Source organism: Typopeltis vanoorti, chromosome 17 (genome assembly GCF_054136105.1).
Source record: "Typopeltis vanoorti isolate ZY-2024b chromosome 17, IOZ_Tvanoo_1.0, whole genome shotgun sequence".
NCBI classification, from domain to species: domain Eukaryota; kingdom Metazoa; phylum Arthropoda; class Arachnida; order Uropygi; family Thelyphonidae; genus Typopeltis; species Typopeltis vanoorti.
Genome location: NC_143565.1, coordinates 20114852 through 20137194, shown reverse-complemented (window position 1 = coordinate 20137194; position 22343 = coordinate 20114852). Strand labels below are relative to the sequence as shown.

General features: G+C 39.9%; 1 protein-coding gene across 4 annotated transcripts in view; it reads right to left on the bottom strand.

Annotated features, from left to right (window-relative positions):
* Positions 1 to 1484: 1484 nt before the first annotated feature.
* Positions 1485 to 22343, bottom strand: part of LOC150097209 (lysosomal alpha-glucosidase-like) — a 284573-nt gene continuing 263714 nt past the window's right edge. For all 4 annotated transcript variants that reach the window (XM_090407697.1, XM_090407698.1, XM_090407699.1 and 1 more), the window contains 2 exons: positions 14740 to 14886; positions 1485 to 1701 (listed from right to left, as the gene is read on the bottom strand). In XM_090407697.1, the coding sequence (XP_090263823.1) occupies positions 1639 to 1701; positions 14740 to 14886 (210 nt within the window). In that variant the 3' untranslated portion in view covers positions 1485 to 1638. The remainder of the gene's footprint in view (positions 1702 to 14739; positions 14887 to 22343) is intronic.

Sequence of the window (22343 nt, the reverse complement as noted above, 5' to 3'; positions counted from 1 at the left end):
CTATGAGGGATGGGAGGACGAGGCTATCTAAGGAAGTTGTAAGGAAACAGTACAGGAAGAAATATGCTTTTTGCATCAAAGTAGGGGGATCAATCGTTCGATGCTGTTGGCACACTCTCCCTCAATGAGTCTTTGGACTCCCTGGAGGTGTCACATAATAATAATAATAATAATGATAATAATAATAATAAATGGAATACAGTATAAAGTAGGATGATGCATGAGCTTGGGATGAAGTGTGATGGACATAATATGAGTTAATGAAGAGTGTTCCATAACCCTTATGACTTCATGGAACACTTAAATAGCAATTTGTGTGTGTATGTGTGTTATACAGAATGTTCAGTGATTCTATTTCAATATTATAAGATCTTATAAATAAGAGCTTATGCTTAGTAAGCAAGCCAGCACATCAGTGGCATTATTATATTATTATTATTATTATTATGTGACGCCTCCAAGGAGTCCAAGGACTCATCGAGGGAGGGCACTCCATAACTCCCTGTCCCCACTATTTAATCCATCAACTACAGAAAACTGCTACTACCATCATCTACACACAGCAGCATCCATTGCCCACTGCCACCACCACCACTAATATTTTTTGTCTTTAAATTGCGTGTGTTTTCAAGGCTGATTTGCCTGTATGCAACATTAAAAACTTGAGTTTCTGGGAGAAAAAACCCTGCTAATATGAGATTGGCTAACTTACCTTCAATTAAAAAACCCATATGATGATGAGGATATATTGGAAAGGGTTCAGAGAAGACTAAGGTGGCAACTATTCTATGGGATGTGGATATGGTGGCAAATTGAGGGAATGAAATGTTGGTAAAGAGTTGTTACTGGATTGATGTGGAAGAAATTTTTAATAGAATGGAGGAAGGAATAGAAGAAGGGGACATCCATGGAAGCTCTAAAAGGAGGGTATGAGTAGGTTCTGACACTGTTGTAAATGCAGATACACTGAATGAGTTTAAAGCATAGTTTGATGGGCTTTTAGTGTAGCAGTATACCTCCTGCAATGAGTCTTTTGACTCCATGGAAGTCTGGTAATAATAATAATAATAATAAAACTAGTACTGTTTTCTTTCATTCAACTGTCTTATCAGTTAATTGTTCGAAAGTTTCCCAAAATTTGACCAGAGAACTTATGAGAATAAAATCCTCGGCATCTGAGCTGCATCAGGTTGCACTACTTAAAATACAGTGCAAGGTAAGGCAACTCTGACACAGTGGATAAGCTCTTTGATCAAATTTTTGGACACTTTCAATGTTTTTATTTTTGCATTGGCTATGAAATATGGATGGATTCTTAACATCTGCTATTTATATCTATATTAACACAAATCTATTTGTTTTCACATTGCCAAAATTAAGTTCTTTTTTTATTATTTTATTGTAAAAATAGGAAATGTATAAAATTAGTCTCCCTCTGGAGTTGTATATTTTTAATTTTTAATCGGTTCAACAAAAACTTTAAGAATATTTGTAAAATCTTTATTAATATATTTTGAATAGCATTTATTGTATTAGTCTATCTATTACTATCACAAAATCAAATCATATATTTTATTAGTAGTTATGAAAACTAAGCCATATATGCAAACATAAATATTTCTCTGTAATACTGTCTTCTCAGTTCCATTCAGCAACTACTTGATCCAGCAGTGACACATTATTGCAGAATATAATTAACCACTAGAAGTAAAAAATAATAATAAATAAATAAAATATTAAAACATTTATCTGCTAAATTAAACTACAAGAATATCATCATAATTTATTCAGGTATGAATAGGGAAATATATACAGAAATATGCACATAACAACAAGTCATGAAGATAAAGTCTTATAAATGAAGTTGAGCCAAGCTGCTCTATTAAGTGCAAAATGGTAGATATCTACTGGTGTGCATGTGTCTCATCTTCAAAAAGAATTTTGCTTATACACAACTGCCTTCTTCACTTTGTGTTCATTGATCTGTAAAGAGCAAGAGCAATGCGAGCGGTGATCCAACCTCAGCTGTCTTTTCTGAATTGTTTCTATTCAAGGTCTTTTCTGGTTTTTTTCAATAATGACTGGAGATGGGATTTTTAATATTGATCACAGGCATTGTTCCTAAGCTAATGATGATATTAACTGCACACTGAGCAGTGATGTTCCATGTCTGGGAAACATACATAACTATGTGTTGACTGATAGTTCCACTGCATAAAGGTGGTTCCAAGACTGCTGTTGTAAATTACCGACCGATTAGCATATCAGGAATCATTGTCAAGGTCTTAGAGAAATTAGTCAAGAAAAGAATACAGGATTGGATAGATGAAAATGGGATATTGTATGGGGGACAACATGGCTTTGTAAAGGGTAGATCATGCCTCAGTAACTTGCTCATGATTTAGAACACAGTGATGGCTGAACTGGATAGGGGTAATGGGTTTACAGTGATACTACTGGACCTTGCCAAGGCCTTTGATAGGATACCACATGGAACCTTAATCAGTAAACTGGAGCAGATGGGTATAGATATAGGGTTGGTGAGATGGATAAGAGGGTGGTTGAAGGAGAGATATCAAAGAGTGGTTTATTCATGAGTGGAGTCTAAAAGACGGCTTGTGACTAGTGGTGTGCTGCAGGGCTCTGTTCTTGAACCACTGCTTTTCAATTTGTTCATCAATGATATAGGAAAGGATTTGAGAGGAAGTGTTCACTTGTTTGCTGATGATGCAAAGTTGGGTAGAGCAATTGTGAGTGCACAGGATGTCAAAATTTTACAGGATGATTTGGATAGTTTTGAGGACTGGGCTAGGAAAAATGGATGTCAATTTAATGTGGCAAAGTGTAAGGTTATGCACTTTGGGGTGAAAAGAATAGCAGCAGTATATCGCATTGGTGGAACCGTACTCCAGGAGATTGATGAGGCCAGGGATTTGGGAGTATTGGTGGATAGGGAATTGAAGTTCAGGGGGCACATTGCAAAAGTGACTAAATCAGCTCATCAGATCACTTGGCTTCTGAAAAATACTTTAACATGCAGAGACAAGTTGTTGTTCCTCTGTATCAAGCCTTGATGAGACACCATCTGGACCACTGTGCCCAGTTATGGGCACCAGGGTTTCTTCGTGATGGGGAGGAAGTGGAGAGGATCCAGAGACGGGTGACCAAGATGATAGCAGGTCTGTGGAATGAACCTTATGAGAATAGGTTGAAGATTTGTAGGTTGCAGAGATTGGACGATAGGCAAAGGAGGGGTGATATGATTGAGACATTCAAATTACTGAAGGGTTTTTATAAGATTGATCCAGAAGATGTTTTTGAAAATATGACTGGTGGTGGGAGGACTAGGGGCCATTCATGGAAGCTGGGCAAGAGTGTGGTTGACAAGGGTGTTAGAGCTAGGTTTTTTACTTGGAGAGTGGTGAATGAGTGGAATAAGCTTCCAGAGTCTGTTGTGGGTGCTACGATTGTGAATGAGTTCAAGGCAAGGTATGATAGATACCGTCATTGTCGAATAGTTGTTCTTGACATGATGTTAGGGCCTCCCTCGATGAGTCTGTCGACTCCTTGGAGTTGCCCGGAACAATAATAATAATAATAATAATAGTTTCTTATAGACATTTGGTTTTTCAATTTCAGATCCTAGTTAGATTTTTTATGAAATGGAAGAGCTTTGTTCTTACTTTTCACTATATCACTTAAAGTTGATGAAGGATCCAAGGTACTGAAAATCTTCCAAAGAGTGTAGTCATTTAACTTAATGTTTCAAGCATTCTATTTTATATTTTAGGACTTTAATTTTAATTTTATTGCTATTAACCATTAACCTAATTAACTGTGCATTTTTACACAGATTACCTAGGTGCTTTTGAACAGTCTGAATGTTGGAGTTCTTAGCACAACATCATCATCTGCTAAGTATGTATACACTGTCTGATCAAAAATATTTGGATGCCTGTTCATCCCCACTCTCACTCTATAATATCAAAGATATTAATATGGTCCACCCTTTGCTGCTATAACAACCTTCAGTCTTTTGGGAAGACTTTCCACTAGATTTGGTATGCGGTGTATTTTGTGTAGGCCAGCCAATTCTTCAACATCCATCTCATCAAATCATTTCTGCACAGACTTCACTTTATGGACAGGGGCATTGTTGGGTTGATACAGAAAAGGGGCTTTTCAGTGAACTCTTGCCATAAAGTTGGAAGCAGTACAGAATTGTCTACAATTACATTATAGGCTATGGTGCAAAGATTCCCTGTCAATGGAACTAGGAGACCAAGCCCAAACCCAAACAGTCTCAGACCATTATGCATCTTCCATCAAACTTCACAGTTGGCATAACATATTTAGCTAAGTAGCATTCTCCTGACAGCTGTCAAATCCAGACTTATCTGTCAGACGATGAAGCATGATTTATAACTCCAGAGAATATGTTTTCGCTCTTCCAGAGTCCAATGGTAGCAATATCCCGAAAGAGGAAAGTCACTAGTGATGTGCCTCAGGAGTCTTTTTAAGACCACTGCTGTTTAACCTGTATGTATTATTATTATTATTACATGACACCTCCAGGGAGTCCAAAGACTCATCGAGGGAGGGCACCTACTCCACAACTCTCTGTCTCCACCACTCAATCCAACTGCAATGAACCGCTCTACTTTCTCTATGCTCTACACCAACGACATCTATCGCTGGCCACCACCACTAGTATTTTCACAGACAACCACAAACATCCATGCCCACGGCGGTATTTGAACTCACAGCCTTTTGGCTGGAGAGCAGATACGCTAATCACTCGGCCAACCAGGCAGGCATATATTGGCAAAGATTTGGATGGGGATATTCAGTTGTTTGCAGATGATGCAAAGTTGGGATGAACTTTAAAGCGTAGAGAAAATGTGGCCTTACAAGAAGACTTGAATAGATTGAGTGAATGGGCATGGGAATGGGAATCCCCGGGGATTCCAGTTGAATGTTGCAAAATGTAAGGTTTTAAAATTTGGGAAACAAAGATAGGATGTAGAATTTATGCTTGGTGGGGATATATTATTGGAGGTGGAGGAAATAGATCTTGGGGCAATAATGGATAAGGATCTGAAATTTAGGGGATACATTGCCAAAATTGTGAGGACAACACAACAAATTCTAGGAATGATGCAAAGGACACTGACTTGTAGAAATATGGAGATCCTTGTTACGTTGTACATGGCTCCGAATAGGCCACACATGGACTACTGTGCACAGATTTAGTCACTTGGTTTTCAAAAGGATGAAGAGATGTTGATAAGGGTTCAGAGGTGATTGACTAAGGTACTTTCTGATCTCTGAAATGTCGAATATGAGAAAAGGTTCACAAGATGCAATTTACAGAGTCTAGTGGACAGGAGGAAGAGGAGTGATATGATAGAGACCTACAAGTTAGTGAAGGGTTGTTATAAGATCAAGAGATTTTACAGAAATGGTGGGAGATTAGGGAAGAACAAGAAGTCATCCTTGGAAGCAGTATAAGGAGGGTGGGAGCAAGGGGTAAGAAGCAGGTGTTTTGCATGCAGAGTTGTGAATGATTGGAATACCTTGCCTGAGAGTGTGGTGTCTTCAGAGAATTTCAGTGTGTTTAAGGTGCAGTATGATGAGATGAGTGCATGATAAAAGGACTTCCTAGATGAGTCTCTGACTTCATCGGATCTAAGATAATAATAACAATAATAATTAGTTGGGTATGTAAAAAGGTGATCCTGTTGGGAGACTTTAATTACAAGAAAATAGAATGGAAGGAGGAGATAGTTTATGGGAACAAGGACAGTGAGTTTGTTGAATTTCTGAGAGAATAGCATCTTAAGTAGCATGTGACTAAAGCAACTAGATGCTTTAATGTTTTGGATTTGGTGAAACTTTACAAGATGTAGTTGTTAATGAGGTGTTGACACTGCCACCAGTTGGTGAGAGTGATCATTAGGTGCTTGTTTGGGAAGTGATTAAACAACAAAAGGTCATTGCCAAAAATGGATACGTGTGGAAGTATAAAGTGTGTGATTAAAGGAAGCTCTGTAGTCAGTTAGCATCAGTACATTGAGTAGATAAGCTGAGTGGAAAAGATATCGACAATGAGTGGAACTTACAAGGCAGTATCTGACAAAAACAATGTATAACTGCATACCAAGAGTTAAGAGAATAAATAGAGTAGGAGTTAAATGGATGAACAGTGAAATCAAGCAAGCTGTACTTGAAAAGAAAATGCTATGGAGGAGGTACAAGACGGTGGTGATCAGCTGAATGAAATTAAGAAAATTCAGGTAAAAACTATTAAAATAAATAATGATGGCATGAAAGATGAGTGAGTGGCGTTGTATGGCGATTCTATTATTAAAGGTGTGCTGAAGGATAGAATGCACAAGGTATGTTTTCCAGGCGCTAAAGAGTAGAGTGATTGAGGCATTGGATATGAGGCAGGAGCGAGAAAAAGAATTAATAGTATTAATAGGTACGAATGATTTGAGAGAGGACAAAGAGTGTATCAGAATGGATATCAGGAGGCTGCTTAGAAGGATAAAAGAGAATAGTGTGAGAGGAAGGGTAGTTAGCGTGTTCCCTAGGTATGATTGTGGTGAAATGAGGCAGAGAGCAAGGATTATAAATCATATGCTGGCTGAAATGTGTGAGGAGATGGGAATACAGTTTGTTAATGTGTGGAATGAGTTTGAGGGATGAAGTGAGCTCCCATATGAGCTGTATGGGAGCGATGGACTGCATTTGAGTGGTTATGGTGTGAGTCGCTTGGAGAGACTGTTGCTGGAAGGTAGAGAAGTGAATAGAGAGAATGAATCAGATCGAGTGGGAAGTGATGTGGAAGAGCGGGAGAGTAAGACAGGAGAGATTGAAGAGGTGGTTATGAATGGGGAAGTTAGTGGTATGAGTATAGAATATGAGAGAATGGGTGTGCAAGAGGAGCAGAGAAACGGGGAGGCTCAGGGTGGACAGGGGTACACAGCATGAGAAAGGTGGATACTCCAAGAGGAGGTGAGTATGTGTAGGCAGGAAAGGAATGGGATGACCAGGGATCAAAAGGAAACAGTTGGAATTGAAAATGGTTTTAAAATGAAGTAGCAGAAAGGGAAATGGCCCCAGTCGAGCATGGAGAGATCACATCGAGTGAGTGGTATCAGTGGAACTAGCTGTAAATCCAGAAATGAGCTGTTGTATTTGTATACAAATGCTAGAAGTATAAGAAACAAGACAGATGAAATGGTTGCACTAATTGCATCTGTTCACCCAAAGATTGTCAGAATAAGTGAGACATGGTTGGAAGAGGATGACATCCTGACAGGAATAGAGATGGAAGGGTATGATGTGTTTTGTGAGGACAGAAGGGGTAAAAAGGGAGAGGGAATGCTATTGATGATAGAGAAAGAGTTATGTCCATATAAAGTAGAGATGCAAGAGGAAAATAGTGTCAGTGGTTTTGAGGCAGTATGGTGTGAGATAGAGGTGAATGGAATCAAATACTTGGTGGGATGTTGTTATAGACCAGGTAATGTGGATGGTGGTGATAATGAAATGTACAATCAAATTAGCCAAGTAAATAAGAAAAGGGTGATCATTATGGGTGATTTTAATTATGGCAATATAGACCGGAATGATGAAATAGCAACTGGAAGTAAAGAAAATGAGTTTCTTGAGTTTTTGAGGGATAACTACTTCGGACAGTATGTAACAGAGGGCACACAAGGATTGAGGGTCTTGGATTTGGTCATCTCATCAGAGGATGTAATTATAAATGAGGTGTCAAATCATCCACCAATTGGTGAGAGTGACCATGAGGTGATTACCTGGGTGGTTGCCAGCAGTGCGAGGACCTCTGTAAGAAAAAGGTATAAGTGGAACTACAAGGGGGGTGATTATGAAGAGCTCAGAAGTCAGCTTGCGGGTGTAGCGTGGAATGAGGAGTTTGCTGGAAAAGAGATAAATGCAGCTTGGGGGATTTTCAAAAACTGTTTAGTAGATGCAATGTCTAAATGTATTCCAAGGGTGAGAAGGTTAAATAAGGTGGGTGTGGATGAATAAAGAGATTAAGCATGTGATACAGAGAAAAAGAGCATTGTGAAGGCAGCATAAAAGAAGTGGAAATAACCAATTCCGTGAGGTCTACAAAGACCAAGCAAGGAGGGTGACTTGGTTGGTGAGGGTAGCTAAAGAGAGGTATGAACAGCAGTTGGCTAATGAAGCCAAAAAGAATTCTAAGGAGTTCTTTCAGTATGTTAGCCAGCAAAAGAAAGAATAATTATGGAAGAATGATATTGATTGGAGAAAATGATATAAAGACAGCTGATGTAGAATGTGTGTGGTGGAGATACTTAATGAGCAGTTCATAAAGATCTTTCAATCTTGTGAATATTACCTCATGGAGGGATTGAGAGCAGTTGATGATGGGGAGGAGAGACTGACTGTAGGTGAGCAAGAGGTGTATGGGGAGTTGAGTAAACTAGATGTTAATAAGGCCGTGGGACTTGATAATATATCACCATGTATTCTGAAAGAATGTGCCAGGGAGTTGACACCTGCCTTGACATTTTTTTTAATATGAGTCTTGCATTAGGTCAAGTTCCTAAGGAGTGGAAGGAGGGCAAGATTGTGCCACTTCATAAAGGAGGTGATTGAACTCAAGCATAAAACTATAGGCCTATCTGTGTGTCAGGATGGACAGCATGGATTTGCTAAAGGGAGGTCATGTGTTAGTAATCTACTTACTTATTACAATAAAGTGACAGCTTCCTTGGACAGAGGAAAAGGATACACAGTAATATACTTCGATTTCGCAAAGGCTTTTGATAGAGTGCCTCATGATAGGTTGACAGTCAAACTAGAGCAGATGGGGTTGGATATTAGATTGGTGCATTGGATTGGAGACTGGCTATCTGATAGGTATCAACAAGTTGTGTATGGGGGAGCGATATCCAGGAAAAGGAAAGTCACTAGTGGAGTGCTTCAGGGGTCTGTTTTAGATCCATTACTGTTTAACTTGTATATTAATGATATAGGTGAAGATTTGGATGGAGATATTCAGTTGTTTGCAGATGATGCAAAGTTACAGGAAGACTTGACTAGATTGAGTGATTGGGCATGGAAATGGGGATATGAGTTCAATGTTGCAAAATGTAAGGTTTTAAAATTTGGAAAACAAAGATGGGATGCAGAATTTATGCTTGGTGAGAATATATTGTTGGAGGTAGAGGAAGTAAGAGATCTGGGAGTGATAGTGGATAAGGATCTAAAATTTAGGGGACACATCGCCAAAATTGTGAAGACAACACAAAGGCTTCTGGGAATGATGCGGAGGACACTGACGTGTAGAAGTAGGGAAATTCTTGTTCCGTTGTATAAGGCTTTGATTAGCCCACACATGGACTACTGTGCCCAGATTTGGTCACCTGGTTTTCAGACGGATGAAGAGATGTTGAAAAGGGTCCAAAGGAGACTGACTAAGGTAGTTTCTGACTTCTGGAATGTCGAGTATGAGGAATGATTGAGAAGATGTAATTTGCAGAGTCTGGTGGACAGGAGGAAGAGGGGAAATATGATAGAGACCTACAAGTTGGTAAGGGGTTGTTATAGGATCAATGCTGGAGTTCTACAGAGAATAGTGGGAGATCATAGGAGAACCAGAGGTCATACCTGGAAACTGTATAAAGAGGGTGTGAGTAGGGGAGTGAGAGGTAGGTTTTTTTCATGCAGAGTTGTGAATGACTGGAATACCTTGCCTGAGAATATGGTGTCTGCAAAGAGTTTGAATGTGTTTAAAACATGGTATGATGAGCTGTGTGTGTGTGATAAAAGGACCTCTCCGATGAGTCTTTGACTCCATGAGTTCTTGGGGTGGTAATAATAATAATAATAATATACAGTGATATTGTTGGTCTTTGGAAAAGTCTTCGATAGATTACAACATGATAAGTTGGTGTACAAGCTGAAGAGGATGGGAATAGATAATATATTGGTTAGATGGATTGGAGATTGGCTCTCTGAATGATACCAGCAGGTTGTGGATATGATGGAGCAGTGTCTCAAAAAAAGAAGCATAACCAGCAGTGTGCCCCAGGGTTCTGTTCTTGGGTCCTGCTGTTTAACTTATTTGTAAATAATATATCATATGGATTGACTAGGGATCTTCACCTGTTTGCTGATGATGATGCAAAGTTGGGAAGAATTATAAGTAGCACTGCAGATGTTAATTCCCTTCAAGGTTATTTGTATAGTATTTTTACTTGGACAAATTAGTGTGGTTCTAGTTTTAATATCAATAACTGCAAGGTGTTGCATTTTTGAGTGCAGAAATATAAGGCTGTGTACTATATCAACAGTGCCGTACTGCAGCAAGTGGATGAGATACGAGATTTGGGAGTGATGGATGACAGTAGACTGAAGTTTATAGCACATATTGCTGGTGTTACAAAGGCTGCATATTGTAGTGCTGCTATGATAAGAAGTATTCTAACATGTAGGGAAAAACCAGTGGTTGTGCCACTGTATAAAGCACAGGTCAGACCACGCTTGGACTATTGTGTGCTCAAATCTAATCACTTGATTTTTAGTGTAATATGAAGACTTTGGAGAGAGTCCAGAGGTAAATAACTAAGAGAATATCCGGACTTTGGACTGCTGGCTATGGAGAGAAGTTGAAGAAATGTGTATTGCAGAGTTTGGTGATTAAGTTAATGACAGAATTTTATCAGATTAATCCAGATGAGATTCTAAAAAGAGCAGAAGGCAAAAGGAGAAGAACAAGAGGCCATCCCTGGAAGTTATGTCAGAGTGTGGTGAGGGGATGTGAGGAGTAGATTTTTTACATGAGGAATTGTCAGGATTTTAAGATTCAGTATGATAAATATGTTGTCAGTTGAATGAACCTCCCACAATGAGTCTACCAACTCCATGGAGGGTGCAATAATAATAATAATAATAATAACATATTTATATTGTTATTATTATTAACCTGAATGAATTGTTTGAGGTAGCAAAAGAAAAGAGTGAGAGAGTTAGAATGATTAGTCTTTTGCCACGGTATGACAGTGAAATGTTTAAAAGGAGGGCTATAATTGCGAATGACTTTATGCGTGGGTTATGTATGACGAGTGGTGTGGAATTTGTTGATGTGTGGAGTGAGTTTGATGGGCGAAAGGATCTATATAAGATGGATGGCTTGCATTTGAATGGTTACGGTGTAAGAAGACTTGAGAAAGTGTTGCTGAATGTAGTGGATGTGCAAATTCAGGGAAACTAGATTTGTTAAGGGGGGGAGTAGAGATACAGTCCTTATGGAGGCAGTTGAATGTAAAAATGAATATAATATGCCAGAGCAAATAAGGACAACAAATCTGAGTGGGATAGTTAATATAAGGCATCAAGGTAGGTTTGGGGCTAATGGGGGTCTTAAATTCATGTACACTAATACTAGGAGTATTAGGAACAAGAAGGAAGAGTTTTTGGCCATGGTTGGCACTTCCAGACCACAGGTTATAGGTATTAGTGAAACATGGCTGACTGTAGATGATATAACTAGTGGGATTGAATGTGATGGGTATAGTGTGTTCAGGAATGACAGAGAGAATAAAATGGGGGAAGGAGTATTGTTGATGATAGCTAATGAGCTCCAGCCAAGGAGAATAGAAGTTGAATTGCAGGATAGAGAAAAGAGCACATTTGAGGCCATTTGGTGTGAGATTGTGGCTAGCAGATCTAAATATACAATTGGGTGCTGCTATAGACCAGGTGATGGAAAAGATGGTGGTGACAGTATGCACAAGCAAATAGAAGAAATGGGTGGAAGGAGGGTGATTATTATGGGAGATTTCAACTATGGTCGCATTGATTGGAGTGAGGAGAGGACACACGGGAGGGAGGAACTGGATTTTATGCGGTTATTAAGGGATAACTATCTGCGACATCATGTAATGGAAAATACTAGGGGTCAGAGAGTGCTTGACCTAGTAATTACATCTGAGGATTTGGCTGTAACAAATATGACCACATTGCCACCAATCGGTGAGAGTGATCATAGGGTCTTAACTTGGGAGGTGGCTAAAGGTGTAGAATTTTCAATTAAGACAGGGTACATGTGGAATTATCGGGCTGGAAAGTATGACAAGCTTAGGAGTTTGATTGGTTCAGTGCCATGGCATGTACAACTGCAAGGACTAGAAGTTGATAGTGCATGGGAGGTAGTTAAGAAGTGCTTGCATGAAGCAATGGCTGACTGTATACCTAGAGTCCGAATAATAAATCAAGTAGGGGTTAAATGGATGAATAACACCATTAAGCTTGAGTTGCAAAAAAAGAAACAACTATGGAGGGAATTTAAGGAGAAGGGTGACCGGCAGGCACATGAACGGTATAAAGCACAGGCCAGAAGGGTGACGAGTGTGGTAAGAAAAGCAAAAAAGGATTACGAAAGAACATTGGCCATGCAGGCTAAAGAGAATCCTAAACAGTTTTTTAGATATGTAGCAAGTAAAAGGAAAAATGTACATGGCAGATTGATTTTAAAGAATGCCGATGGTAGGGAGGTAACTGAATCAGTTGAGATAGTTGAGTTGCTGAGTGAGCACTTTGCAAAAGTATATCATCCAGGTGGTGACATTGCAGAAATGAATAAACCAGTAGATTATACGGGAATTGTGGTTAATGAAGTGGAGGTGAGTAGTCTATTGCATAACCTCAATGTCAATACATCTGTGGGATTGGATGATATACCAGCTCTTGTTGTACGAGAAGCAGCTAAAGAATTGTCAGTACCCTTGACCATTTTGTTTAATTTGAGTCTCGGGTCTGGGTTAGTCCCGAGCGGGTGGAAAGAGGGGAAAATAGTTCCACTGCATAAAGGTGGTTCCAAGACTGCTGTTGTAAATTACCGACCGATTAGCATATCAGGAATCATTGTCAAGGTCTTAGAGAAATTAGTCAAGAAAAGAATACAGGATTGGATAGATGAAAATGGGATATTGTATGGGGGACAACATGGTTTTGTGAAGGGTAGATCATGCCTCAGTAACTTGCTCACGTTTTATAACACAGTGACGGTTGAACTGGATAGGGGTAATGGGTTTACAGTGATACTACTGGACCTTGCCAAAGCCTTTGATAGGATACCACATGGAACCCTAATCAGTAAACTGGAGCAGATGGGTATAGATATAGGGTTGGTGAGATGGATAAGAGGGTGGTTGAAGGAGAGATATCAAAGAGTGGTTTATTCAGGAGTGGAGGCTAAAAGACATCTTGTGACTAGTGGAGTGCCACAGGGCTCTGTTCTTGGACCACTGCTTTTCAATTTGTTCATCAATGATATTGGAAAGGATCTGAGAGGAAGTGTTCACTTGTTTGCTGATGATGCAAAGTTGGGTAGAGCAATTGTGAGTGCACAGGATGTCAAAATTTTACAGGATGATTTGGATAGTTTTGAGGACTGGGCTAGGAAAAATGGATGTCAATTTAATGTGGCAAAGTGTAAGGTTATGCACTTTGGGGTGAAAAGAATAGCAGCAGTATATCGCATTGGTGGAACCATACTCCAGGAGATTGATGAGGCCAGGGATTTGGGAGTGTTGGTGGATAGGGAGTTGAAGTTTAGGGGGCACATTGCAAAAGTAACTAAAACAGCTCACCAAATCACTTGGCTTCTGAAAAATACTTTAACATGCAGAGACGAACAAGTTGTTGTTCCTCTGTATCGAGCCTTGATAAGACCCCATCTGGACTTCTGTGCCCAGCTATGGGCACCAGGGTTTCTTCGTGATGGGGAGGAAGTGGAGAGGATCCAGAGACGGGTGACCAAGATGATAGCAGGTCTGTGGAATGAACCTTATGAGAATAGGTTGAAGATTTGTGGGTTGCAGAAATTGGACGATAGGCGAAGGAGGGGTGATATGATTGAGACATTCAAATTACTGAAGGGTTTTTATAAGATTGATCCAGAAGATATTTTTGAAAATATGACTGGTGGTGGGAGGACTAGGGGCCATGCATGGAAGCTGGGCAAGAGCGTGGGTGACAAGGGTGTTAGAGCTAGGTTCTTTACTTGGAGAGTGGTAAATGAGTGGAATAAGCTTCCAGAGTCTGTTGTGGGTGCTACGACCGTGAATGAGTTCAAGGCAAGGTATGATAGATACTGTGTGAATGTTGAATAGTTGTTCTTGACATGATGTTAGGGCCTCCCTCGATGAGTCTGTCGACTCCTTGGAGTTTCCCAGAACAACAATAATAATAATAATAATATTAAGCTGGATGAAATTCCTTGTTTGATAATCAAACAAAGGCAAACAGATGTTGTTTGTAAAGTAGAAAAGTTTCAAACTTTGACTCCCTCAGGCTTAACCTAACAAAATTTAGTTTGATACTGCATTTTTATCAAAAGAACTTGTCTCTTTTGAAAGATTGGTCTGTGTTTCATTATAGTGGTTATGAAAGTGTCTCTGCATATTTCATAAATATATTAGGGCACGTGTGACAACCAGCCTCCATCCAGAACTTATAAACTGACTTTACTTCATCTTCTAATTTCTACATATGCTCTTAAATATTACAACTTGCAAAAAATATAAAATTTATAATTTTTTTTCAGTCTTCAGTGCATAATTGTATGATACTATAGTACTGATGGTTTAATAACCTTTTGCATTTAAGATCACCTAAAAGGAATACAATGTACATCAAGCATGTGCAATATACATAATAGACACCACTTACTTGATATGACTCCTCATAAGTGAAATTAGCTGGCATATGGTTAATGCTTACTATAGTAGGCATTTTCTTAATTCCAGCTACATCCATTTTTCCAAGTTCCATTTTACTATCAAATGCTTTCTTCATAGGTTGGGAAATGACAGTATTCTATACAAAAGAAATTATAGAACAACATTTTACCAATGAAGTTTTTTTACATTACAGCTATAGCTTATTTGAGCAATAAATATTTATTTACTTCTAAGAATGAAGGGTGTAATATTCTGTCATTCTTCCATCTACAGTATTCAAATATATATGCTCAAATGTTCTACATTTGAGTATATATATTTGAATACTGTAGATGGAAGAAGCATACTGCTAATTAGATATGAGGGGAAAAAATGATGTTTATAGTATTACAAGTTTTTTTTTTTTTGTGTGTGTGTGTATCTATAAGATATCAAGCTTTAGGTTAGCATAACTTGATTTGAATATTATTATTATTATTTTTTTACGTGCTACTCCAAGGAGTCCTTAGACTCAGCGAGAGAGGCCCTAAACATCATGTCAGGAACTATCTGACATTTGTGCACTATCTATGATACTTTGCTTTGAACTCATTCACAGTCATGGCACCCACAACAGACTCCTGCCCTATTCCATTCATTCACTACTCTCCAAGCTAAAAAAAACCTTGTTCTAACACACTTGCTAACTACACTCTTACTCAGTTTCCATGAATGGCCTCTACTTCTACCACCACCAAACCTGTTCTGAAAAATTTTCTCTGAATTAATTTTGTAAAAACCCCTCAGTAATTTGTATGTCTCAATCATATCACCCTTTTTCTGCCTATGAACCAGTTTCTGTAATCCACAAATCTTCAACCTGTTCTTGTAAGGTTCTCTCCACCTCATTCAACATTTGTGCAGTATCTATGATATTTTGCTTTCAACTCGTTCACAGTCATGACACCCACAACACATTCTGGCAACCTATTCCACTCATTCACTACTTTTCAAGCAAAAAACCTAGTTCTAACACACTTGCCAACTCCTACTCAGTGTTCATGGATGGTCCCTACTTCTCCAAACCCCAGACCTGTTCTGCAAAATTTCCTCTGAATTAATCTTGTAAAAACTCCCTCAGTAATTTGTATGTCTCAATCATTGCTGTTCTGAACGAGTCAGTGTGTCCCAGGGAGGATGATAGCAGGGGTGGCCTCTTGTGGGAATGGATACTTGGGAGAAGGGAGACAATGTCAGGTAAGACTGAGCCCAGTGGAGTCTAGAAGGGATAATGCTGGGTATAGAAACAATGGCATTTATATGCTGTATACTAATGCCAGGAGTATCCGGAATAAGGGAGAGGAATTGGTGGCGCAGATAGCATCAGCCTGGCCAAAAATTATTGCGATCACTGAGACGTGGTTGACAGAATTGGATATAAAAACAGGAATAGAAGTCACTGGGTATAGCATTTTTCGCCAGGATAGGAGGGGAAAGCGTGGTGGTGGGGTGCTGCTTATGATAAGTGATGACCTATGTCCTCTAAGAGTGGAAAATTTGGAAGGTAGTGAGACAAATGATTTTGAGAGCGTATGGTGTGAGGTAGAGGTAGGCAAGACAGGATATTTAGTGGGGTGTTGCTACAGACCCAGGAGCACAGAGGATGGGGACCAGGAGATGTTTAGACAGCTAAGTTTGGCAAGTGCAAGAAGAATGATTGTTATGGGAGATTTTAACTTCAGTAGTATAAATTGGAGAGAGGAAGATGCATGTAACAATAGGGGAATGGAATTTCTAGAATTCTTGAGGGACAAATGTCTTAGGCAACATGTAACAGAGGGAACAAGAGGTTCAAAAATTTTGGATTTGGTTATAGCATCAGAAGAGTTGATAATAACTGAGTTGACGTCTCTCCCACCAGTTGGAGAGAGTGACCATATGGTTTTGACTTGGAAAATGAATAGACATGCAGGAGTATCAAAGAGACGGGAACTTATGTGGAATTATAAGGCAGGTGATTATAATAGTCTTAGACGTCAACTTCGGGAAGTTTCATGGAGGGAGGAATTGGAAGGCCGGGATATCACCAGTGCGTGGGAAATTGTGAAAGAATATTTGTTATCAGCAATGGTAAGTTGTATACCACGAGTGAAGAAGAGGGCGCAATTTGGAGTAAAGTGGATGACAAACAATATTAAACAGGAATTGCATGCGAAAAAGAGGCTATGGAAGAGATATAAGGAGACAGGTGAAGAGATGCATGAGGAATATAAGACACAGGCCAGAAGAGTGACTCGTGTGGTAAGGAAAGTGAAACTGGAATATGAGAGGAGATTGGCCCTAAGATCCAAAGAAAATCCTAGGGAATTTTTTAGCTATGTGGCCAGTAGGAGGAGAAATGACTGTGGAAGAATGATATTGTGGGATAAAAATGGGAATAGAGTGACTGATGCAGAGGACATAGTGGAATTGTTCAATGAACACTTTATTGGAGTATTTCATCCTAGAGGAGTCAGTTTTAATGCTAGAGGGATAGGACTGGTACGAGGTCTGGAGGTACAGGAGGAGAGTGTGTTTCAGATACTGAGTACTCTGGATGTCAGTAAAGCTGTGGGACTGGATGGTATTTCGCCACGAGTTTTGAGAGAATGTGCTAGGGAACTAACAGTGCCTTTAACCTGGCTTTTCAATGAAAGTCTGGCTTCGGCAAAGGTGCCCAGGGAATGGAAGGAAGGTAAGATAGTGCCATTGCATAAGGGTGGTAACAGACTGGAAGTGTCTAATTATAGGCCAGTCTGTGTGTCATCAGTAGTTGTTAAGATCTTGGAGAAAGTAGTGAGGGACCGTATACAGCATTGGGCAGATGAGGGTAATGTTATCTGTGAGAATCAACATGGATTTGTGAAAGGACGCTCTTGTTTTAGCAATATGCTAGCCTTTTATAATAAAGTTACAAGAGCATTAGATGAGGGAAAGGCATATACTGCAATTTTCTTAGACTTGGCGAAGGCATTTGACAGGGTGCCACATGATAAGCTGATATTTAAGTTGCAGCACATGGGTCTGGATGTCAGATTGGTCAACTGGATTCAGGATTGGCTGTCTGATAGGTATCAGAGAGTTGTGTATGGTGGAGCAGTTTCCAGGAGGCAGAGGGTTACAAGTGGGGTCCCACAGGGCTCAGTACTAGGACCTATATTGTTTAACCTTTATATCAATGACATAGCCAGTGGATTGCAGGGGGATATTCAGTTGTTTGCGGATGATGCGAAGCTTGGAAGGATTATTAGTAATAGTGCAGATGTGGTAGCCCTGCAAGAGGATTTAAATAAGCTAGATAGATGGGCAAATGAATGGGGGTGTCAGTTTAATGCAGCAAAATGTAAGGTCTTGAGGTTTGGGAAACATCGATGGGATGCTGCATACTCTATGGGAGGAGTTATACTGGAGGAAGTAGGGGAGACAAGAGATCTGGGGTTGATGATTGATAGAAACCTGAAGTTTAGGGGACATATTGCAAAGGTGGTGAAGGTAACACAGAGGATTGCTGCTATTATGAGAAGGACACTGACCTGCAGAGATAAGAGGGTTATCATTCCGTTGTATAAGTCTCTGATCAGACCACACTTGGACTATTGTTCTCAGATTTGGTCCCCAGGATTTGAAGGGGATAAATTAACCGTGGAAAGGATACAAAGACGGATGACAAAGATGGTTTCAGGGCTGTACAAGGATAGTTATGAGGATCGGCTTAGAGAATGTGGACTGCAGAGTTTGGTGGATAGAAGAAGGAGAGGTGATATGATTGAGACTTTTAAACTGTTGAGAGGTGGTTACAGGGTTGACACTGGGGAGTTCTTTCGCTTGGTTGATCAGCGGGAAGGAGTGATGACAAGAGGCCATCCCTGGAAGTTACGAAAGGAAACTGTGAGCAAGAGGGTAAGGAGTGGTTTCTTTGTGTGGAGGGTGGTTGAGCCGTGGAATGCATTGCCTGATGGAGTGGTGGGAGCGAGAACGGTCAGTGGGTTTAAGGAGTGGTATGATAAACTTTGTGTTTCTCAGGGGGGGACTTCCCCTCGATGAGTCTTGACAGACTTTATGTCTTAGAAAGGACCTCCCTCGATGAGTCTTTTGACTCCTTGGAGGCCTGAATAATAATAATAATAATAATAATAATAATATCACCCCTTTTCTGCAAATCAATCAGTTTCTGTAACCCACAAATCTTCAACCTGTTCTTGTAAGGTTCATTCACTTGCCTTAGATCCTCTCCACCTCTTCGTCATAATCAAGAAACTCTGGCACCAAGAGTTGCTGTGTGAAGTAGTCAAGATTGGGTCTTATCAAGGCTTGATAAAGAGGAACAATGACTTGCTTGTCTCTGCTTTTCAAAGTATTCTTCAGTAACCAAGTAATCTATGAGCAGCTTTAGCCACTTTTGCCATATTTCTCCTAAACTTTAACTCCCTATCCACTAACACTCCAAAGTCTCTGGTTTCGTCAATTTCCTGGAGTACAGTTCCACCATTGTGGTATACAGCTGGTAATCTTTTCACCCAAAAATGCGCAATCTTAAACACATTAAATTTACATCCATTCTCCTTTTTCCCAGTCTGCCATTCTATCCAAATCATCCTGCAAAATTTTGACATTATAGGTATTAACTATTGCTTTACCCAACTTTGCATCATCAGCAAATAACTCAACAGTTCCTCCCAGATCCTTTCCTATATTGTTAATGTACAAATTAAACAGTAGGGTCCAAGAACAGAACTATGCAGCACCACTAGTCATAGGCCTTCTTTTGGACTCTACTCCTGTATAAACAACTCTCTTATATCTCTCTCCATCAATTACCCTCCTCATATCACCAACCTTATATTCATCTTTGTGCTGCAGTTTACTGATTAGAATTTCATGTGGTATCCTTTCAAAGGCCTTTACAAAGTCCAGTAGTATCACTGTAAACCCATTACCTTTATCCAACTCAGCTGTCACTGTATTATAAAACACGAGCAAGTGACTGAGGCATAATCCACCCTTTACAAAACTATGCTCCCCCCATACAGTATTCCATTTCCATCTCTGCATAACAACTCCTGATATGCTGATCAGTTTATAATTTGCTACATCAGTCTTCGAGACAGACTCCTTTATGCAATGGAACTATTTTCCCTTCTTTCTACCCTCTCGGGACCAACCCAGAGCTGAGGCAGATTTCCTTGCAGCTTCACATAAAACTCCAGCTAGTATATCATCCAATCCGACAGCTGTATTCACATTAAGGTTCTGTAATATGCTATGCACCTCAATTTCATTTACCTCAGTTTCCATATAAGCCTTTTGTCTCTCTCGTTTCTGCAATATTACCACCTGGATGATATATTATTATTATTATTATTATTATTATTATTATTATTATTATTATTACCTCAAGACCTCATGGAGTCAAAGACTCATCTGGGAGGTCCTTTTATCACACACACACACACACACACACACACACACACACACACACACACACACACACACACACACACACACACACACACACACACACACACACACACACACACACATCTCATCATACCGAGCCTTAAACACACTCAAACTCCTTGCAGACACCACACTCTCAGGCAAGGCATTCAATCATTCACAACTCTGCACAAAAAAAACCTGCCTCTCACTCCCCTACTCACACCCTCTTTATACAGTTTCCAGGGATGACCTCTGGTTCTCCCCTGATCTCCCACTATTCTCTGTAGAACTTCTCCACCATTGATCTTATAACAACCCCTTACCAACTTGTAGGTCTCTATCATATCTCCACTCTTCCTCCTCTCCACCAGACTCTGCAAATTACATCTTCTCAATCTTTCCTCATACTCAACATTCCAGAGGTCAGAAACTACCTTAGTCAGTCACCTTTGGACCCTTTCCAACATCTCTTCATCCTTCTGAAAATCCAGTGACCAAATCTGGGCACAATAGTCCATGTGTAGCCTAATCAAAGCCTTACAACAGAACAAGAATCTCCCTACTTCTACACACGTCAGTGTCATCTGCATCATTCCCAGAAGCCTTTGTGTTGTCTTCACAATTTTGGCAATGTGTCCCCTAAATTTTAGATCCTTATCCACTATCACCCCCAGATCTCTTATTTCATCTACCTCCAACAATATATTCTCACCAAGCATAAATTCTGCATCCCGTCTTTGTTTTCCAAATTTTAAAACCTTACATTTTGCAACATTGAACTCGCATCCCCATTTCCGTGCCCAATCACTCAATTTATTCAAGTCTTCTTGCAAGGCCATAACATTATTATTATTATTATTATTATTATTCAGGCCTCCAAGGAGTCAAAAGACTCATCGAGGGAGGTCCTTCCTAAGACATAAAGTCTGTCAAGACTCATCGAGGGGAGGTCCCCCCCTGAGAAACACAAAGTTTATCATACCACTCTTTAAAGTCACTGACCGTTCTCGCTCCCACCACTCCATCAGGCAATGCATTCCACGGCTCAACCACCCTCCACACAAAGAAACCACTCCTTACCCTCTTGCTCACAGTTTCCTTTCGTAACTTCCAGGGATGGCCTCTTGTCATCACTCCTTCCCGCTGATCAACCAAGCGAAAGAACTCCCCAGTGTCAACCCTGTAACCACCTCTCAACAGTTTAAAAGTCTCAATCATATCACCTCTCCTTCTTCTATCCGCCAAACTCTGCAGTCCACATTCTCTCAGCCAATCCTCATAACTATCCTTGTACAGTCCTGAAACCATCTTTGTCATCCGTCTTTGTATCCTTTCCACAGTTAATTTATCCCCTTCAAATCCTGGGGACCAAATCTGAGAACAATAGTCCAAGTGTGGTCTGATCAGAGACTTATACAACGGAATGATAACCCTCTTATCTCTGCAGGTCAGTGTCCTTCTCATAATAGCAGCAATCCAACATTTTCACTCTTTATGGTTCGTCCCAACTTTGCATCATCTGCAAACTGAATATCTCCATCCAAATCTTTGCCAATATCATTAATATACAAGTTAAATAGTAATGGCCCTAAAACAGACCCCTGAGGCACTCCACTAGTGACTTTCCTTTTCCTGGATATTGCACCCCCGTACACAACTTGTTGATACCTATCAGATAGCTAGTCTCCAATCCAATGCACCAATCTAATATCCAACCCCATCTGCTCTAGTTTGACTGTCAACCTATCATGAGGTACTCTATCAAAAGCCTTTGCGAAATCCAAGTATATTACTGTGTATCCTTTTCCTCTATCCAAGGAAGCAGTCACTTTATTGTAATAAGTAAGTAGATTACTAAAACATGACCTCCCTTTAGCAAATCCATGCTGTCCATCAAAGATGGCATTGTTATCAACCCAACTCTGGATCCTAGTTCTCACAAGCTTCTCCAACAACTTAACCACAACACCTGACACACAGATAGGCCTATAGTTTAATGCTTGAGTTCGATCACCTCGTTTATGAAGTGGCACAATCTTGCCTTCCTTCCACTCCTTATGATGTATACTTGCCAAGCATTCACTTAGTTCTACTATTTCAACTGATTCATTTCCTCCCTACCATCAGCATTCATTA